The sequence below is a fragment of the Passer montanus genome, unplaced genomic scaffold (assembly GCF_014805655.1).
Source record: "Passer montanus isolate IOZ18808 unplaced genomic scaffold, ASM1480565v1 scaffold15, whole genome shotgun sequence".
NCBI lineage: Eukaryota > Metazoa > Chordata > Aves > Passeriformes > Passeridae > Passer > Passer montanus.
The window spans coordinates 7,240,587-7,258,019 of NW_024362051.1; the positions used below are offsets into that span (position 1 = coordinate 7,240,587).

The 17,433-nt window shown below is 51.8% G+C and overlaps 1 protein-coding gene across 1 annotated transcript; it reads left to right on the forward strand.

Moving 5' to 3' along the window:
* Nucleotides 1-10,913: 10,913 nt before the first annotated feature.
* WNT8A (Wnt family member 8A) lies at nt 10,914-14,201 on the forward strand. Its single transcript, XM_039701641.1, has 6 exons — nt 10,914-10,984; nt 11,072-11,105; nt 11,318-11,456; nt 12,319-12,444; nt 12,546-12,688; nt 13,630-14,201. Exons 1-6 carry the CDS (start codon nt 10,914-10,916, stop codon nt 14,188-14,190), a joined length of 1,074 nt encoding a protein of 357 aa, XP_039557575.1. The 3' UTR covers nt 14,191-14,201.
* The last annotated feature ends 3,232 nt before the right edge of the window (nt 14,202-17,433 follow it).

A 17,433-nucleotide genomic window follows, 5' to 3' on the forward strand; every position in this document is an offset into this window, starting at 1 on the left:
AAAAGTAGTAGTAGATCCATAAGACTGTGACCTTTGGTGGCAACAGAAAGTAACCAGAGGTGACCAGGAGACCAAAGGAAAACACAGGGCAAGAGGAGCAATGATTTCTGTCAGAGCTTTGTTAATGTGGTGCTGTCCAAAGGGATCAGACTGCTGTTTCAGTCCACATTCATCAGTTCAACACTGATGATGTTTTCTTTTCATGACCAAGGGTTTTTTTCACATTCTCATTTGAGTACCCCTTGGCACCTGACTCAAAGGGGTATTTATTTTCAGGTCAGCTGGATTTACTAATACTGATTTTTATGCAAAAGGTAAGGAATGCTAGAGGGTGAGCAAGAAAGAAATCAGTGCTCTTTTCTTTGTGACTCATGGCCTCCCCTCACCCCTGCACACTTCGGGGTCAAGGAGCCTCTGACATTATTTAAATATTTGCTTTGATGATGGTTCTTTCATGGAGGAAGCATTTAGAGATAGCACTTAGAGCAACACCACCTATGGAAATCTCTAGAGTTCCTACTGTTCAACCAGATTCATTCAACCTGTTCCTTTCCCCAGGATGGTTTTTGAGCTCTGTATTGCACTCAGCAGTAAGGCCACAGAGGAGACTTCCTCCTTGGTTTTGTCCCATGTGATGATCTCCCTCAATCTCTGCCAGTTCAGAGCATCTGCCAGCTCGCTCAAGAAATACTCTGTAAATCATCAAAAACTTCCTTGGCATCACTGAAACAGGGGCTGGCCTCTGTACCCACAAGTTCTCCCAAAAATCAAAGGCCTGAGCTGTGTCCTCAGCCTGAACTTCTTGGGCAGAAGGGAAGGGAGGTCTGGCCAAAGCAAGAAAACAACAGAGATATTCTGCTCTTGTGTTTGCAAGATGCAAAGGATTGGCAGCACAGCTCAGGTTTGCCCAAGCGCTTGGCTTGGGGCTGCTCCTGGTGCTGCTGCAGGGCTCAGTCTCCCCCCAATGAATTCTGCTCCCAATTCAGCTGTTTGAATTTAAAGTCTGAAATGGTAAAACCAACATCTCTGTGCTTTTATCCACGGATCTCACCCCACTAAACAGGCTGAGAAGAACTTTAGTCACATTCCTGACCCCTGGATCTGGGTACAAAGGCTACAAACACCTGCTCACCTGGAAAAACTCCTCAAGGTTAAAGGCCAGATCCTCCCAGCTTTCCCCACCTGCCCCAGGTAGAGCATGGCTTTGTGGCAGGCTTGGGGAGTGCTTCTTTCACAATTAGCAGCTCAGAGAGGCTCAAAGTTACAAACACATAACTGCAGTACTCTGATTTGAGGAACATCCCTCTCTGCTGCTGGGGGAGACCATTTCAACTCAGGAACTGCATCAGGGGATTAAAGTTTGTCAAGAGCAGGGACAGGTTTGGCTCCCTGTTATCTTAAGAGCATTAAAGCCCTTATCTGTGGGGCAAACTGGGGACACCAACCAGGAAACTGCTCATTACTTCAGGCTGAGAGAGGGAATTTTCATCCTTCCAGGCATTACACAAGGAAATATTTGTTGCTGCCATTGAGAGGGAGCTACGAGCAGAGCCAAGCTAAGCTAAACCAAAGCAAACACCTTACCCACACCTAGGAAACACCTTCTGGGCGTTAACCTGACCTTCACCCCCTGGAAAAGCATCTTCCAGCGCCAAGGCTCCCCAGCAGCCACTCACCCAGGAGCTGAGGCCCTTTCCCAGCCTCCATGGTGATGGGCAGCCAAGCTGGAGACAAGCTCATCAATAAACAGAGCCAGCTCCAGGTGGGAAACTTAAATATTTCTGCCAATTATCAGCAGCCCCTCGCTGTTATGTAAAGGTACATAAACAAGGTGTTACCTTGCAACTGCTCCAAAGGAAAAACACCTTCCATGCTAATGCAGTTATGGTAAAAAAAATCATTATATGCAGATAAACACCCACTTTCTTGGCATCACCACGAAGCCAGTTTTGCCCCCTGGATCCCAGGGATGGGGCCAGGGCCTCTCAGGATCTTGGCCAAGTCCACCTGCCCCCGTGAGTCACCTCTAATTGCTGTGCACAGTTGCAGCAAGCCCTGGCTGGGCAGAGGAGATCTGCATTCCTGTCGTTGTTATACCACAGTGAGTTGATTTAATAAATCTCATTAGGCAGGCATCTGATAGCTGTGAAAGCCAGGCAGAACAAGCCCTGAGCCTAGTTCTCCTAGGCAAAGGGCATTTGTGTGTTCCACCAGAGCTGGAGCCTGGTGAAGGCCCTGGAGGTCCTGCCTGCCCTAGCTCAGATACCATGGCCAAACCTCAAAGCACATGTGGGGTTTTTTTCAAATATATTTGGGTGTTCTCTCTTATGGGTCATTAGCCCCGTGGCTGCTGAGACATGCCACAGCTCTACAGTGACAAGGGCAGTGGGTTTAGGCCAGTGCTTGGCCACCACAACAACAGCTAGATTGCCTGTGCAAGGCCAAGGCTGGAGAAGTCTTTGCAAAACACCTTTGTGTGTTTGTTCTGCTGAGAGAGGATCAGGGAAGGAAACCGGGAGAGATGCGAGCAAAGGAAGGTCTGCAAAAGCTCTGTGGGATCAGGAGTCTGAACCACACCATGTGGGAAGGAGGTCAGGGCTGGGAGTGCAGCCAGGGAGGTGCCCACGGCAGCACAAACTCCAGGCAGAAGAAGCCAGGGTGGTTCTCATGCCCTTGCCTGGCTCACCCCTTGTTTTTCCAAAAACACAGGGTGCAAACAATCGTCTTTTGAAAAGCACTAACCTTCTGGTGCCAAGCTGGGGGAGCCTCCCACACTGTGCAGGGGCAAACAAAGGCTCTGTGTCCTCCTGGAGCCCTGGCATGTGCAGCCAGCCCTGGCCTGGCCACCTGTTCCCACCCGGAGCTCTGGCAGTGCCAGCCCATCCCGGGCACTGAGGTGTGTCCCGGCAGCACAGCCTGGGCTGGGGCTGAGCCAGCTGGGTGGGAGCAGGTGTGCTGGGGGTGTTTCTCCAGCTCCAGCCCAACACCACTCAAACTGACAGCAGGGAAAGCTCTGCTTCCATCTCCCGCGCCCAGAGAGGTGGCTCCATGTGCTCGCTGCCTTGTCAGGAGAGCTGCCTTGGGAAGGAACAGTTGCTGGGGATGGTTCTGCACATCTTGTAAGCTCTGCTGGCAACAGCTCTTGACAACTCCTACCATCAACTGCAAATCTCCCAGTGCTTCGTGTTTGCTTCAAGGCCCGGGGCCAGAATTCGTTCAGTCCGTGGGGAATCAGGAGGGAAGGAAGAGGAGGGGGGAGCAAAAGGGGGTTTCAAGCTGCTCTGGTCAAAGGGACATGTGAAAATGGGGTCTCTTAAGGCACCAGCAGTACACACTGAACAAAAAGAATGAGAATTTTAAAAATAAAAAAAAGCAATTTCAGGAATCTTAAGCTGGTCTCAAGAATTCAGAAGCCAGCTCAGTATCAAAATTTTTGATTTGGAGAAGTTGCAACAACAAGGGAGGAAAAAAATTGTGTGTGACTCCAAGTGGGTGTTTTCAAACAGCATCTTGTTTGGGGAAAATAATCCTCCTTGGTGTGCTTTGTTTTCTCATGATGCTGGAAGTAATTCTTCTCCTCAGAGAGAAGAATTGGGGTTTTATTTTTCTATCTAATCATGGGAGCTACCTCAGGTCACGCCTGACCGCAGCTGGTCCCCCATCCTTGCTAGCCCTGGGAGGAGTCACCACCACAAAGTGTTAAAGAAACACGTGTGCAGGTCCAAATCACACATTTCATTTAGCAATGAAGAAATCAGGCATGAGCAGCCTTGGCTGAAGGCGTGTGCCTTTGGGGTGAGCCCAAGGGCAGTGATGGAGGCAGCAGGGATGCCCTGGGGCAGCAGCATCACTCCCTCTGCCAGGACCCTCCTCTCCAGGGAGCAGGAGCGCAGTAGCTTATGGTATTGCAGTAGGTCCCTAATGGCTTTAGAACAGCTCCAGCCTCCTCCCTGCTCCCCCAGATTCCCCGTTTTATTTCTGTCCTTCCCAGGCTGTTATTCCAGGGGATCTGGGTGACCCAAGCCCGCGGTGCTGCTCCTGGCCATGTGCAGAGACTGCAGCACGGGCAGCCAGCAGCCCGGGCACCGGGAGGGAAGGGGTGTCACACAGCCTGTGCCAGCTCCAGCCCCTCTCGCTGGCATCCCCAGGACCGCTGATGGCCTTGGGGACATCGATCCAGAGCCAGAGCGGGCAGTGGCAGTGCCGTGGCCCTGGGGAGGTGGGTGCTGCTGGAGGATTGCTCTTGATGCAGCTCCATCACGGCCACAAGAGCCACACACCCACCGCTGAGGGGGTTTGGGGTTTTTTCCCCCTCAACACGTCTTGAAAATCCCAGGGCTTGGCCGGGCAGCCCGGACACGGGAAGCTCCGCAGGGCTGTTCGGGCAGCGGGATTGCTCGGCTGGGGACACTGCAGGCTGTGCCACCCCGTGTGCCACCCCGTGTGCCACCCCCTGTGTGACCCGGGCACTGCCAGCGGGCACGGGGGCTGCGGGACGGGCTGGGACGGCTGTGCCGTGCGGGGATGTCCCACAGGGGGGAGCCTTGTCACCAGCCTGCGGGGACACCGCGGGGACAGTGCCGGGACACCGCGGGGACAGTGCCGGGACAGTGCCGGGACAGTGCCGGGACACCGCGGGGACAGTGCCAGAACAGTGCCAGGACAGTGCCGGGACACCGCGGGGACAGTGCGGGGACACTCCACTGCCGGCTCCGTGCCCCTGGGTTTGTTCCCGGCGCTTGGCTCCATTTCCCCCCTCAGATTTATCACCCCCCCGCCAGGCCCCTCCGCTGCCGGGGTTGTTTGCTGTGCCCCGGGGTTTGTTCCCGGCGCTTGGCTCCATTTCCCCCCTCAGATTTAACAAGTGCGAAGCACACCGCGTTCATCCTCACGGGGCAGGGCAGGGATCCCTCCAGAGCCACCACGGCTCGGGTGTTCAGAGCTGGTCTGGGATTTACCAAGTGAATGTGATCAAGGAAATCTTTTTCTAAAGAGCGTCACTAGGAAAATTCACCCCGTGGAGAGTCCTAGCAGCTCTCTGTGCCTGGAGGATGCTGAGGGGCTGAAGCCCTGAGCCATCCCCACCTTACACACTCCCATTGGGTCAACTTTAAACTGAACAGCAAAGGCCTAAAAGTGGTTTGGTAAAACCAGAGACCTTGCAAAGAGCTGTCATCCCACTCTGACCTCAGGTAGCACTGGAGCTGTGTCCTCCTGCCTCAGAGATGGGGAAATGCACTACCAGACTGATGGAAGCGAGGCATGAACACAGCACAGTGCCCAGTGCACTGAGAAATGGAAATACAGAGCTCAGCCCAGCCCAACCCAGCTCTGTATTTCCAAGACAGGCAAAGCAAGAGGGGTTTCCTTACGGGGAGCCACAGCAAAGTGCCAGAGCCCAGGTGGAACGAACCCCGCAGCAGCTCAGGCTCCCCACTGCCTTCCTGGGCAAAGCTGGTGCCAGAAGCAACTTTTCTCCTCACTTTGTTTTTCCCAGAAAAACTCAAAGAATTTTTTAAGTTGGTCTCAGCCCAGATTCCTCCAGAGGAAGCCACAGCTTTCTGCACTTGGAATCACCTCTGTCCAAAGAAACAAAGACAAGTTTAAAGAAAATATTCGTGGCTCAAATCACCATTTTCTTCTGTGAGTTTCAAGACCTCCCACACTGAGTGTGCCAGACAGAGCCAGCAGCAACACGCATATCATCCAACTCAGAATTTAAGATCTTTGGACTTGATCTGTGACATGAAATGGATGGGGGACAGGAGGGGTGACAGAGCCTCAGCCACAAAGGGGTAATACAAGGACCCATGCTGGGAAAGGATGGGGAGCTCCACATGAGCCAGGTTGTAATCAGTTAATTTAACTTGAGTTTGGCTAGGAATAATTAAGAAGGATGTGATAATTTTCCTCTGTATCAGTGCCCAATCTCTTCCTGGACAGGCTTTCACCTGGGAGGTGACACCTTGCCAGGACAGAGATCTGGTCCCTGCATGCATGCCCAGGCAGTAACCTATCAGCTGCCCTGATTCTGTTTGCATGACATTTCCTTCAAAGAGGGAGAGAAAAACAAAACACTTGTCCCTACTTCATAAGGCTGCTGTGTAAACAGCCCTGTAGGTTTTGGGGGACACACCTAAAGGAGGCAGGTGAGGTGAGGCTGATGAGGTCATGGGGCACCAGGTGCTCTCTAGAGCTTTCTCCAGAGAGAGGATCCCTGCTGCTGGCAGGGGGAAATCCCCCTCCAGCCACTGTCCCCAGTCCATTGGGCTGGTGGGGACCTGACCCTTCTCCCAGCCCATCCTCCCCACTGCAGTGGGGCCATACTCATCCACCTCCTTCCTGACACATGGTGAGCCCACAGCAAGTTAAATCTACATCTTGAGCCCCTTGCTCTGCCTCTTGGTGATGGAATAAAAGTTCCCCACCCCTATTTTCTCTATTTTCTCATTTCTAGCCTAAACACATCATCCTGTGCACACAGATCCAAGAGTTCTGCAATGCTCTGAGACCTTCTCCGCAACCCCAATCAGGACATTCCCAAATCACCTTGGCAGCCCTTGCTGGGAAGGATCTATGTCCCTGGCCAGTTTGTGTCTAGAAAGATTAGAATTTGGTTCCAAATCTCAAATTTTTTTCCTTCCTGGAACGAAAAGGTACAACCTGGAGTTTCCTGTGGTGCTGGCTTCCATCCCAGGATGTGTTTCCTTCAGTAGCAGAGGCTCTCACCTTGGACTTGATGAAGTTCACTGCTCACCCCACCATGGTGCATGAGGCTGTGCTGGGAATCAGGGTCAAAATTAAGACAGAAGAGCTGGGTGCATTGGTACAGCTGAGGGCACAAAGTGCTGCTGAGAGACAGGAACCCCTTGGAATATTTTTTTTCACTAGGAAAGCACACCCTAAGTCAGCTCTGTTGGGTGGTTTAATCTTGTTTTCAGTAAATATTGGGCTGCTTCTGTGTGTCAAAACAGGCATGAAGAGGACCAAGCCTGTGGGATAGGTGTGGCACAATACCTGATTCCAGTTAGATCTCCATCCCCAATTACTAGTCATTAATCAAAACATATTCATTATACAGGCAAAACTCCCCTCAGCATTGCCAGGTCCAGGGCCTTGGTCCTGCCTCTGTTTGCTCCTGCTGGGAGCTGCAGCAGCCCACAGGGACTGTGCAGCAGGCAGAACAATGGAGACATATTTTCCCCAATACAGGAAAGCTGAGAAGACTAAAAATAAAAATTCGTGGAAGAGCTGGGTGTGCAGAGGGTTGCCCCACAGCTGCAGAGCTCTGGGTGGAGCAATGTGCAGCACAGGGACACATCCCCTTTGCTGTGTACAGACCAAGGGGCTTGGGGGCTTCCTGGGGAGAGCACCATAAACCATCCTCCACCTCACCAGCGAGGCTTCCTAATTACCCAGGTGGGTTTCTATTGTAAGGAGGGCAGCAATGCAGGATTTGACGCCAGGGCTCTGAATGTGTCACCTGCCAAGGGCAATTTAGCAAGTGGCCTGTGCTTTATTTTCCTGTTGTCCACAGCCACAGGGCAGCACAAGCCAAGACCCCGCCCCTGTGGGACCTGCCACCCTGATAAACTGATTTACGTCATGTCTGCCTTCCCTGAAAACCCACATTGTGGTGTGAAAAAGGTTCTGTGGGTGTGTGGGGCTGTATATACCATTGTTGTCTCTTTAATTAGAGCAGATACCAAAATGCTTTAGGATTTTGACCATCGTATGAAATGCACTGCCTGTTTGGTTACATAAATAAGAAACAAAGCATCAACATTTTATCAGTTAAGTCAAGGGGGTCCAGCTGACACTCAGGCCACTGCTTTGCAAGCAGCCTGTCCCTCAGCATCACTCAGTGCAGGCTCTGGTGCTGGAAAGCTGATGGCTCATGAGGTCCAGGCTGCCCAGAACCACTGACAGTGCACATTCTTCAGGACCAGGTAAACTCAGCAGAATTTGTCTTCCAGACTTTTTTCCCCATCCAGAACCAAACCAAAAGCAGGTCTCTAGGCAGTGGGAAAATCGAAGGGAAAGCACCTTCAGCACCATTTCTCAGTGACCCATGGGGGGTGGGTCACCATGGGGTGACCAGTGGGCTGTTCCTGTGGGTGATGGGGGAGCACCCAGAGCCCAGCTGGGCTTGGCCCACATGTGCCCAGTGACTTATGGAGCAAAGCACCAAAATCAGCTTCTAAACAGCTCTGCCACCAATCCACCCCGAGAGCTCCAGACCACCCGTTTCTGTGCCTCAGTTTACCCAGCTGCAAACAGAGATGTGCACATTTAATCTCTTCTACTGCAAGGACATTGCACAAAGTGGTCTATAAGTGCAAATTTATTAACACAGCAAGACCCAAATCTGCTTTTTCCTAAGGTGGAAAAGTCAAGCAGAAATACAGCTGGGATCAGTGCACTCATTTCTGGGTACCCTGCAGAAGTGCTGGCTCCTGCCTGCCAGGCCTGAGCAGTTAATGTGGAAAAAACCTGCAGCAGCGCGGGGAGGCTTGTCCCAGCACGCTGCTTTGTTTGCTGACAACTAGTGCAAGTGACGACGTTATGAGTGACTTTAAGATGGCTGTGACTTTAATTAGAAAGGACATTTTTAATAGCCTGGGCAAAGAGCTGTGTGGTCCTGCCAGCGGCTGCTCGCGGCACAGCTCACGCCCAGGGACGCTGTTATTCCTCTGGCATGTGATAGCAATATCATGTGTGAACTGACAGAACAGACATGCCAACATTTTTTTAGCTGCACAAGCCGTCTCAGGCAAGAAAAGAACCCATCTAAATGGCCTCAGGGGCAGCCAGACACAACCCCCCAAAATTACCTGTGTGCACACAGCAAATGCATGCAGATTTCCAGGCCATATGCATGGGCTTTAATCAATGAGCTCCCTGATACATGGGAAACACTTCATTCCCAGTAATTGTCCTTTGACAGCTCTAACAAGTAGGATCTGTTTGGGATGGTAATGATTAAAATGCTGACTCACAGAGGGTTTTCCATGCTGGTGGGACTGCACCAGCTTTGTGCTCACTTGGAAGGTATTTTGCATCCCTGCTTTTTAACCAATCTGCAATTTTAATCCTCTGGTTGCAAACGGGTTGTTTGTGGCTTTGCCCAGCTGACTCCAGGTTCCCCTTGTGCAGAGTCTGGAGGGAGGGGGCTCTCTGCTCACTTGCTGAGGGGCAGCAGGACAGGGAGAATCCCCGTGCTTGCTGCAGCCAGAGCAGAGAGGAGCTGGTCTGTCTCCAGGACAGAGAGAGAGGAGTGACAGGGATCCAGCAGCGGGACTGAGCCCACAGACCTGCACTTCAGACACCAGCTGGGAGGTGTCAAACCCCAGGGCAGGCTGCTGGCTCTGCAGTGCTCCTGAGCATTTCACGGCAGGACAGAAAACTACTTCTCAAAGGTATTGAGGTGCATCCCCCTGCCTGGCCATTGTGCTGCTGGCTGTGGCACAGCAGCACAATGATGGGGTTTGTCCCTGTGTGTCCCCTTCTGCTTGTGGGACAGCTCCCCAAGTGCCATGTCCAGTCCAGGCCATTCCCTTGAACCTCACTTTGCTGCCCTTTGATCAGTGCCCTTGCAGCAGCAGTGATTAACTCAGGGAGGTGGGTGTAGCCCGGGGTCAGTCAGGGAGCGGAGAGGAGCAGGAAAAAGGCAGCAGCTCTGCCTGCCATGGGGCAAAGAGCCATCGGTGGCAGATGCTGGCCTGTGTGCCATGGGACAGTGACAGACAGAGCCGGGGGGCTGTTTGTCACTGCTGGCACAGCACAGCACTGCCCCATGGAGCAGCCAGGATCCCTGCCCAGGGTGAGCCAGCCCCCAGTGGGACCATGCACCCACAGGAAAACAGACCAAGAAGTTTCCATAAAAACCATCTCCTCCTTTATCCATCAGCTGCATCACAGCTCCTGACAACCTTTAATGACACTGGCTGTAACTACCAAAAGGCTTTTTGGCTTTCCTGTGATAAGGATTTTCCTTTCCCAAGCCCAGATGATGGCTCAGCTGCAGCAGAGGCCCCTCGTTCCGCCCAGGCTATGGGCAGCTCCTGCCTGGAGCAGCAGCAGCTGTGCCTGTGCTGCTGCAGCCTTCACCAAAAGGAAATTGCCAGCCCCAGAAAACTGCTCCCCTAATTACAGCGTTGGATCATGGAGAAAACCACATAAATGATTCACACAGTGTTCCCAAGCTGCAGCCGCGTAAATGAGAGAGATTTCCAAATGCTACCGAGCCACGCTTGCTGGTATCAGGATGGAAATGCAGAAACTTTCATCATAAAGAGGAGAGAAGGAAAATTCCTGCCGTTAAACGCTTCTCTGCAAACCAAGGAGACCTGGGAGGTCTATCCCCTACAGATCTTTACAGAAGGGTTGTTAAAACTCCTCGGGGATTTCTCATAGGAGGGAACAGGCAGATAGCAGGGGAACTATAGAAATGCATCTGCTTGTTATTTCAGAGCTATGGGGATGGAGCCTCTGCTGGCGAGCAGAGGATGAAAAGGAGGAGGCAAGAGGACTCGGGGCCAGCAGAAAGGGATGGCTGGTGGTGGGGAAGAGAGTTAAAAGTGTCCCATTGTTAGGGAAGTTTGCTCTCCTTCAGACCATCCCGCTCCCAGGGACACCCGCCGCCTTTTGAAGTGCAACCTTAGGCGGTTCCTTGTCACCCATTGGAGCGGGAGCTTTTTATCACATTAAGTCATTGGGTAGCAAATGAATGGGGGGTTTTGACTATTCACAACTTCACCTTATAAATATCAGGGTTGGAGGTTCCTGCAGCTTTGCTCCATCCCCATAGCTCACCTTGGGAAGGAGTGGAGGGAGGTGGCCCTGCTTGTGCAGAGACCTGCGCTGTGGAGAGCTACGGAGCAGCCAAAGGGATCCAACTCCTTGTGACAGCCATGAAGACAAGCACCCTCCTCATCCTCTCCATCACAGGGGTCTACAGTGCCATTTTCCACTCAGCAGCATGGTAGGGTCCAACTCGGTGGAAAGGGCATTTTTTAGGGATGCTCTTCAGCCTGTGGTAAGGTGATTTATTTTATTTTCTCTGTTTCAGGTCTGTGAATAACTTTCTGATGACAGGACCTAAGGTAATTAACATACAGACTGTCAGGAATTTTAGTGGAGTGATTTTGTATTGCAAATGGGAAAGAGTACTTTCCAAGGAACCAGACTTCCCAGAGCATATCGGCTCCGAGTCCTGCCAAGCGCAGAGAGAAAGGACTCACAACCTGCTTATGTCTGTTTTCACTGACAAACGCTGAAGCAGGGTGGATTTTAACCCCGCTGTTTCCCGTGCCAGGCTTACCTGACGTTCTCCAGCAGCGTGGCGGCCGGGGCGCACAGCGGGATGGAGGAGTGCAAGTTCCAGTTCGGCTGGGAGCGCTGGAACTGCCCCGAGAGCGCCCTGCAGCTCTCCACGCACAACCGGCTGCGCGGCGGTGAGTGCGCTCACCCGGGGCTCGGGGCCGGCCGGGCCGTGCTCTGCACAGCTGCTGCTGCCGATCGGCCCACTGGTGGGAAAGGGCCTCCTGTCCCCAAAATCACAGCTGTTCTTCCTTTATCTGTATTAACTGGTGTCATAAATGGCACTACCATTTCCCTAGTGATCCCAGATCCTGCGGGTCTGCTCCTACCCCTTTTTGTGCAGCATCCCCACCCGAGCTTCCAGTGGGGAGAAGGGCAGGAGAGGCAAAGGGAGAAACCAGGGATATGCACTGAGAAACTGCCTTCATAAGAAAGCTGTGGATATATTTCAATATTATCTGTTTCAATGGGCAGAAGTCTCCTTTCACCCAGAGCAGCATCTCTGTTTGAATCTCTTCAGAAAGCCAAAAAAGACTTCACTAGGAGTGTGAGTGCAGACAGCTGTTAGCATAGGTTCAAAGGATCAATGACCATTTTCTCTAGCAGGGAAGATCAAAGCACAACATACCCCCAGGCAGGGAAGGACAGAGGTGAACTGCATGTCAGGTGAAAGGAGAAATAACTCACCTTGGCCAGAGCAGGGCCATGGCATTTCCTTAAAATCCTACCCCTGGCAAGAAGTTCCATCCCCTGTAAGGACACCTGCATAATATGATAGCAAATTGCTGTAGCCTGTGATGCTGAAGCCTGAAAAGATCCAGCCATGAGCATTTCATTTCTGTAGCACCTTACCTTTTGCACAGAGCGTGTGTGGGTATTTTCCCCTTGCACCTTCACAGCATGGGAGATCTTCATTCCTGATAATCCGGGATTGATGTCTATATTTGCACGTGACAGCTTTTGCATGTGACAGATTTTTTCCCTCCTCTCCCCCAGCTACCCGGGAAACCTCCTTTGTGCACGCCATCAGCTCGGCCGGGGTCATGTACACCCTCACCAGGAACTGCAGCCTGGGCGAGTTCGACAGCTGCGGCTGCGACGACTCCAGGAACGGCCGCGTCGGTGAGTGACCGTCCAGGACAGACTGACCCGTCCCTCTGTCCCCCACACAGCCCCACGGGCTTCAGGGCAGGCCGGTGCCTGAGGCTGTGTGTGTCCTGCAGGTGGCCGAGGCTGGGTCTGGGGAGGATGCAGTGACAACGTGGAGTTTGGGGAGAAGGTTTCCAAGCTCTTTGTGGATGCCCTGGAAACAGGACACGATACCCGCGCGCTGATTAACCTGCACAACAATGAAATCGGGAGACTTGTAAGTAATAATATAACAATAATAATAATAATAATGTCTATATTGAATACAAGATCTAGGCTGTTCTGGTGCCTATTTTCAGGCCCCTGTGAAAATCTAGGCCAGGTAGTGGTTGCGTGGGGGAAAAAGCACAGCCAGAATCTGGCCTTGAACCTCAACACAGGGAATCACAGTAAGAGTTGTTCCCACTTCCAGCTTCTGCAGCTGTGTAATGCAGTTAACTGCTGGCACACACCACTTATTCAGAAATGCATGGGATTTGTACTCACCTCTAGGCTTGTCTGGTCTGTAAAACAAAGCCAGAACTACCTTCCTTCCTTTCTTGCAATATGCATTTCCAAGCTCTTTGGCCGGGAAGCCAGGTGTGAGCTGGCCCTGCTCACAAGCCAGCCAGACTTGCCCCCACTCCTGCCTGGGCCATGGAAGCTCTCAACATCTTGCCAAACCTCCTTGTCTGTAAAAACAAGGATGACAACACTTAACATACCTATCTCATAGGGTGTGTCAAGGCTTAATCTCACATAGATACCAGCGATTGGGTCCTTATAAATACCAGAGGGAGATAGGCAGATAATATCTGTGAAGTGCTTGGCCTGGAGGAGATGCAAGAGAGGTTGGGTATGATTATTCCAAAGCAGTTTCACACATTTTGAATGAAACCTCTGAAAGGGAATGGGTTGATGTTGGTGAGTGGCGTGAGAAGGGCATGACCTGACAAAGGTACTTTTTTCCTGGCCTGAATTCTCCTGGAAGGGCTGGGGACAGTAGTTTGTGCCCACTTAGCTCTGGGACAGATGTTTTCCTGGAACTGAGAGCATCAGCTCTTGGAAGGACCTGAAGTCATGCCAAGCTTGACACTTTAGATGCAATGTCCCCAAATTACAAGCGCCGTAGAGCCTGATTTTGAGATTTCCTAATTTCTCCACCTCATCCCCACCAAGGCGGTGAAAGACACAATGAAGAGAGCCTGCAAGTGCCACGGCGTGTCGGGCAGCTGCAGCATCCAGACCTGCTGGCTGCAGCTGGCAGAGTTCCGCGAGGTCGGCAACTACCTGAAGCTGAAATACGACCAAGCGCACAAGCTGGAGATGGACAAGAGGCGCGCGAGGGCCGGCAACAGCGCCGACAGCCGCGGGGCCACGGCGCACGCCTTCCACCACATCCACGCCACGGATCTCATCTTCCTGGAGGACTCCCCTGACTACTGCACCAGGAACGCCAGCCTGGGCCACCAGGGCACCGAGGGCCGCGAGTGTCTGCAGACCGGCAAGAACCTCTCGCAGTGGGAGAAGAGGAGCTGCCGGCGGCTCTGCACCGAGTGCGGGCTGCGCGTGGAGGAGCGCAGGACCGAGGTGGTGTCCAGCTGCAACTGCAAGTTCCACTGGTGCTGCACGGTGCGCTGCGAGCAGTGCCGGACGCTGGTGGCCAAGCACTTCTGCACCCGCCGCGACTCCGCCGCCGCCAACCACATCAGGCAGAGGAGCAGGGGCCACAGGAGATAGGGACACTCTGGTGTCCTCACGCTGGGGAAGGAGCGTGCTGAGCTCCGGAGGGTTGAGGGTGCACCGTGTCAGGTGCTGGGGTCTCCTGTGGATGGATGCAGTGGGATGAGGAGCACAAGGCGCGGGCGCTGAGGGACCACGGTCCATCTTGCTTCCGTGCTTCTTCCTCAGCATTTACCAGCAGCTTCTTTCTTCTCGGGAGTCACTTTATCTGTGTGTTGGACTTTCATGGTTTGTGTGGGCTCAGCCCCTTGTGCCCTCGCCCGTGGCTCTGCCAATGCCAGCAGCGGGGCTCCGGGCCCAGCCAGAGAGGTGGGAAAGGTGCTGTGGCCAAAAGTGGGTCCAGCCAGGTGATCCCATCCCTGCAGCCTCTGGTCCCGGCCGTTGGTGCACAGCACCTGCTTGGCAGCATCTCTGGAGGAAAACTTATGCACTTTGTGATGTCAGAGGAGGTTTGACAGTGTCGTGGTGTGTATTACCACAGCTGCAGCCTTTTGAGGGCTTTGAAAAGTTTACAGCCAGTGTTTACATATTTCCCTCCCCACCTTTTTTTTCTCATCCTTTTTGAATTTTGTATTTTGGCACAAGAAGCCTTGCCCCAAATAGACAATAGCTTCATGTATTTGTACTGGATAAAATAAAGCAGTTTACAGTTCCTATACTTTTTTTTGTTTGTTTTAAATTAGCAGATAAGAATTCAGAATTCTTTATGCCTAATGTTGTTTATTAATAAATTGTATTATTGCTTAGCACAATCTGTTTTCACTATATATTTTTAAGGTATCCTTTAAGAGTTAGATTTTGGACTGTATTTTGCAATAAACCACAATGAAAATAATTGGCTTTTTCCTTTCTGGCTTCCTAGCAGTATGATTTTAGGTACAAAATTGTCCCTTTCTGTGTAAAACCCAACACTTCCACGAATTTCCTCATCATTAATCCAAAAGCCAATGAGTTCAGTAACTGGATCTCAGTAAATTGGCTCCAGCCTGCAGCCCCCGGAGGGTTGGCTTTAGTACCTATCGCCGTAATCTCGCCCTTTCCAAGTGCTGAGTATGCAGACACAGCCTGGCTAAAGCCGATTCTGAAGCTCCCGAAGTCTCTTTAATTCACCTCCACCCGACATCCCCCAGACAAAGCGAGGCTGCCCCGCTTTGATGTGGAAAGCGTCACCACCGGCACTCGCTGCAAATTTCTTGGAGGCACGAGAGGAACCCTTTGAACTGGAGCAGGGGAGAAAACTTGGGGACAGTTGTGAATGTGTCTGCTGGTTCCCTGCTGCTCCGGGTGCCAACAGGAGGGGACAGCGCTGCTGCTGCTGCTGGCCCAGGGCAGGGCAAGGATGCTCGACCCAGTTTGCTCTCCAGCCAGGGGAGGAGGAGGAGAGACGAGTGTAAAAATCACCCTACAGCTCTGCCAGCACGTTGCACCCACGCTGCAAATGCTTCAGTGCTATTTTATCCAGGTCTCCCTATGGCTCCCTGTGTAAACAGAGCCTCGGCACACACGAGAGCCAGATCAGGGAGCTCAGCTTGCAAAACACACATTTGGGAAGCACAGCTGACTTCCATGCAGTTATTTTATAAAAAGTGGGTTTTATTAAAGCTGGAAGGGTGACACCATCAATTAGGGGGGGTATGCTGCCTTCAGGGTAGCTATTTCTAGTAATTTACCCTACCAAATCAAAATACCCCAAGATTTTTGCCACAACAGCTGTTGCAACCCCCAGAAATTTAGGCTGAAGTGGGAGTGATAAAAACAGACAAGCAAAGCTGCTTTCCTGCATCTCAAGCACTGGTTGATTTGTTTGCACAAATATTACTCCTAGACTCTCTTTTTATATTGGTTTGGACTGTGCTCCAGAGCCCAGCAACTGCAGGCACAGGGTACCACCAAAATCCCTCAAAATGAACTTACACTGAACACAGGACAGTCCCTGTTGATGTGCTGTCAGAGGAGGGAAACTATTTCACCAGGATAACTCCCAAGCACACATAAAAACACTCCTGCTGCATACACACACAGGTAAATCCTGGGAGATGAGGGCCCCCAGTGAGCAGGAATGAGCAGGACATGCTCTGCGTCATTTTACCCATTTCTCTGCAGCACCTTTTCAAACCAACATTAACACAGAAAATAAGAAGCAACAGGTTTGTAGGTGGCAACAGCCCCAGACCAGACCTCTGTCCCACAAAGGCTCCATGGCAGGGAAATGGGGCTGCAAAGGGAAGTAGAGATCCCACTGCTGAGACCAATCCTTTTCTCACTGAGCCCTCCCTTTCCCACCAACTCAGCATTCATATCCACCCCATTGTATTTAAATGCTGCAGATGAACTGTCCTTCCTCAAATTTGTCATCAAAGCCATTTACATTTCTGGTTCCCAGACTCTCTAAGGCAACGAGCAAATCACACCCAAAAGCCAAAGACCAAATGCAAACTGAACTAAACTCAAGAGAAAGTTACACACCATGCCATGGCACAGAATTCCTTTCTCTTTTTGTACCTTGCAGAGAAAATACCAAGACTGAACAAATACAAAAACCAACTCTATGGCTTAGAGTGGCACCTTGCCAGAGATATTACAGTCCTGGAGAAGCTGAAGCTTCCTCATCCTCCCCCTTGTTGCTTGGATACACCAGTCATCAATTCTCACTACATTCACTACAAAACAATAGAAATTCAGGATCATCTTAATCCATCACAGCACTGTCAGGGAGCCCTGACACCCCTGCCTGCTGCTGTGCTTTCTGTAATAACCCTCACAAATGCCATGGGGCACAGGGTAACAAACCCTGAGGATGCCACAGGACTGAGCTCATCATTTCAGCTGTGGTTTTACCTGGGCAGCTTTTTTACCCCTGCAGAGCAGCTGTCAGAGCAAACACGAGCACACACAGCAGAGCACAGTCCTGTCACTGCTGCTCTGTAAAGGCTCCTTCTCCCACCACAGCCAGAGAGCTTTTGCAGGGACTGGTGATGCCTTCAAACCTGGAGGAAGGGATGGGCTGGCTCCATAAAGCCTTGAGGAGGAACCTGGCACTGTCCCACAGTAATAGTATTGCAATAGTGGTGATCCTATTATATTGAAAAGCCAAAAGTCTTAATCTGGGCCAGGTGCTGCATGAGCTCAATGCAAAATCTTGCTGCCCGTTCCTCAAGAGCTGCCAGCACTGCTCCTCCCCTGGAGCAGGGGCACTTTAGGCAGGGCTGTGGAGCCACTTGGATAGTTCTGGAGCAGCAT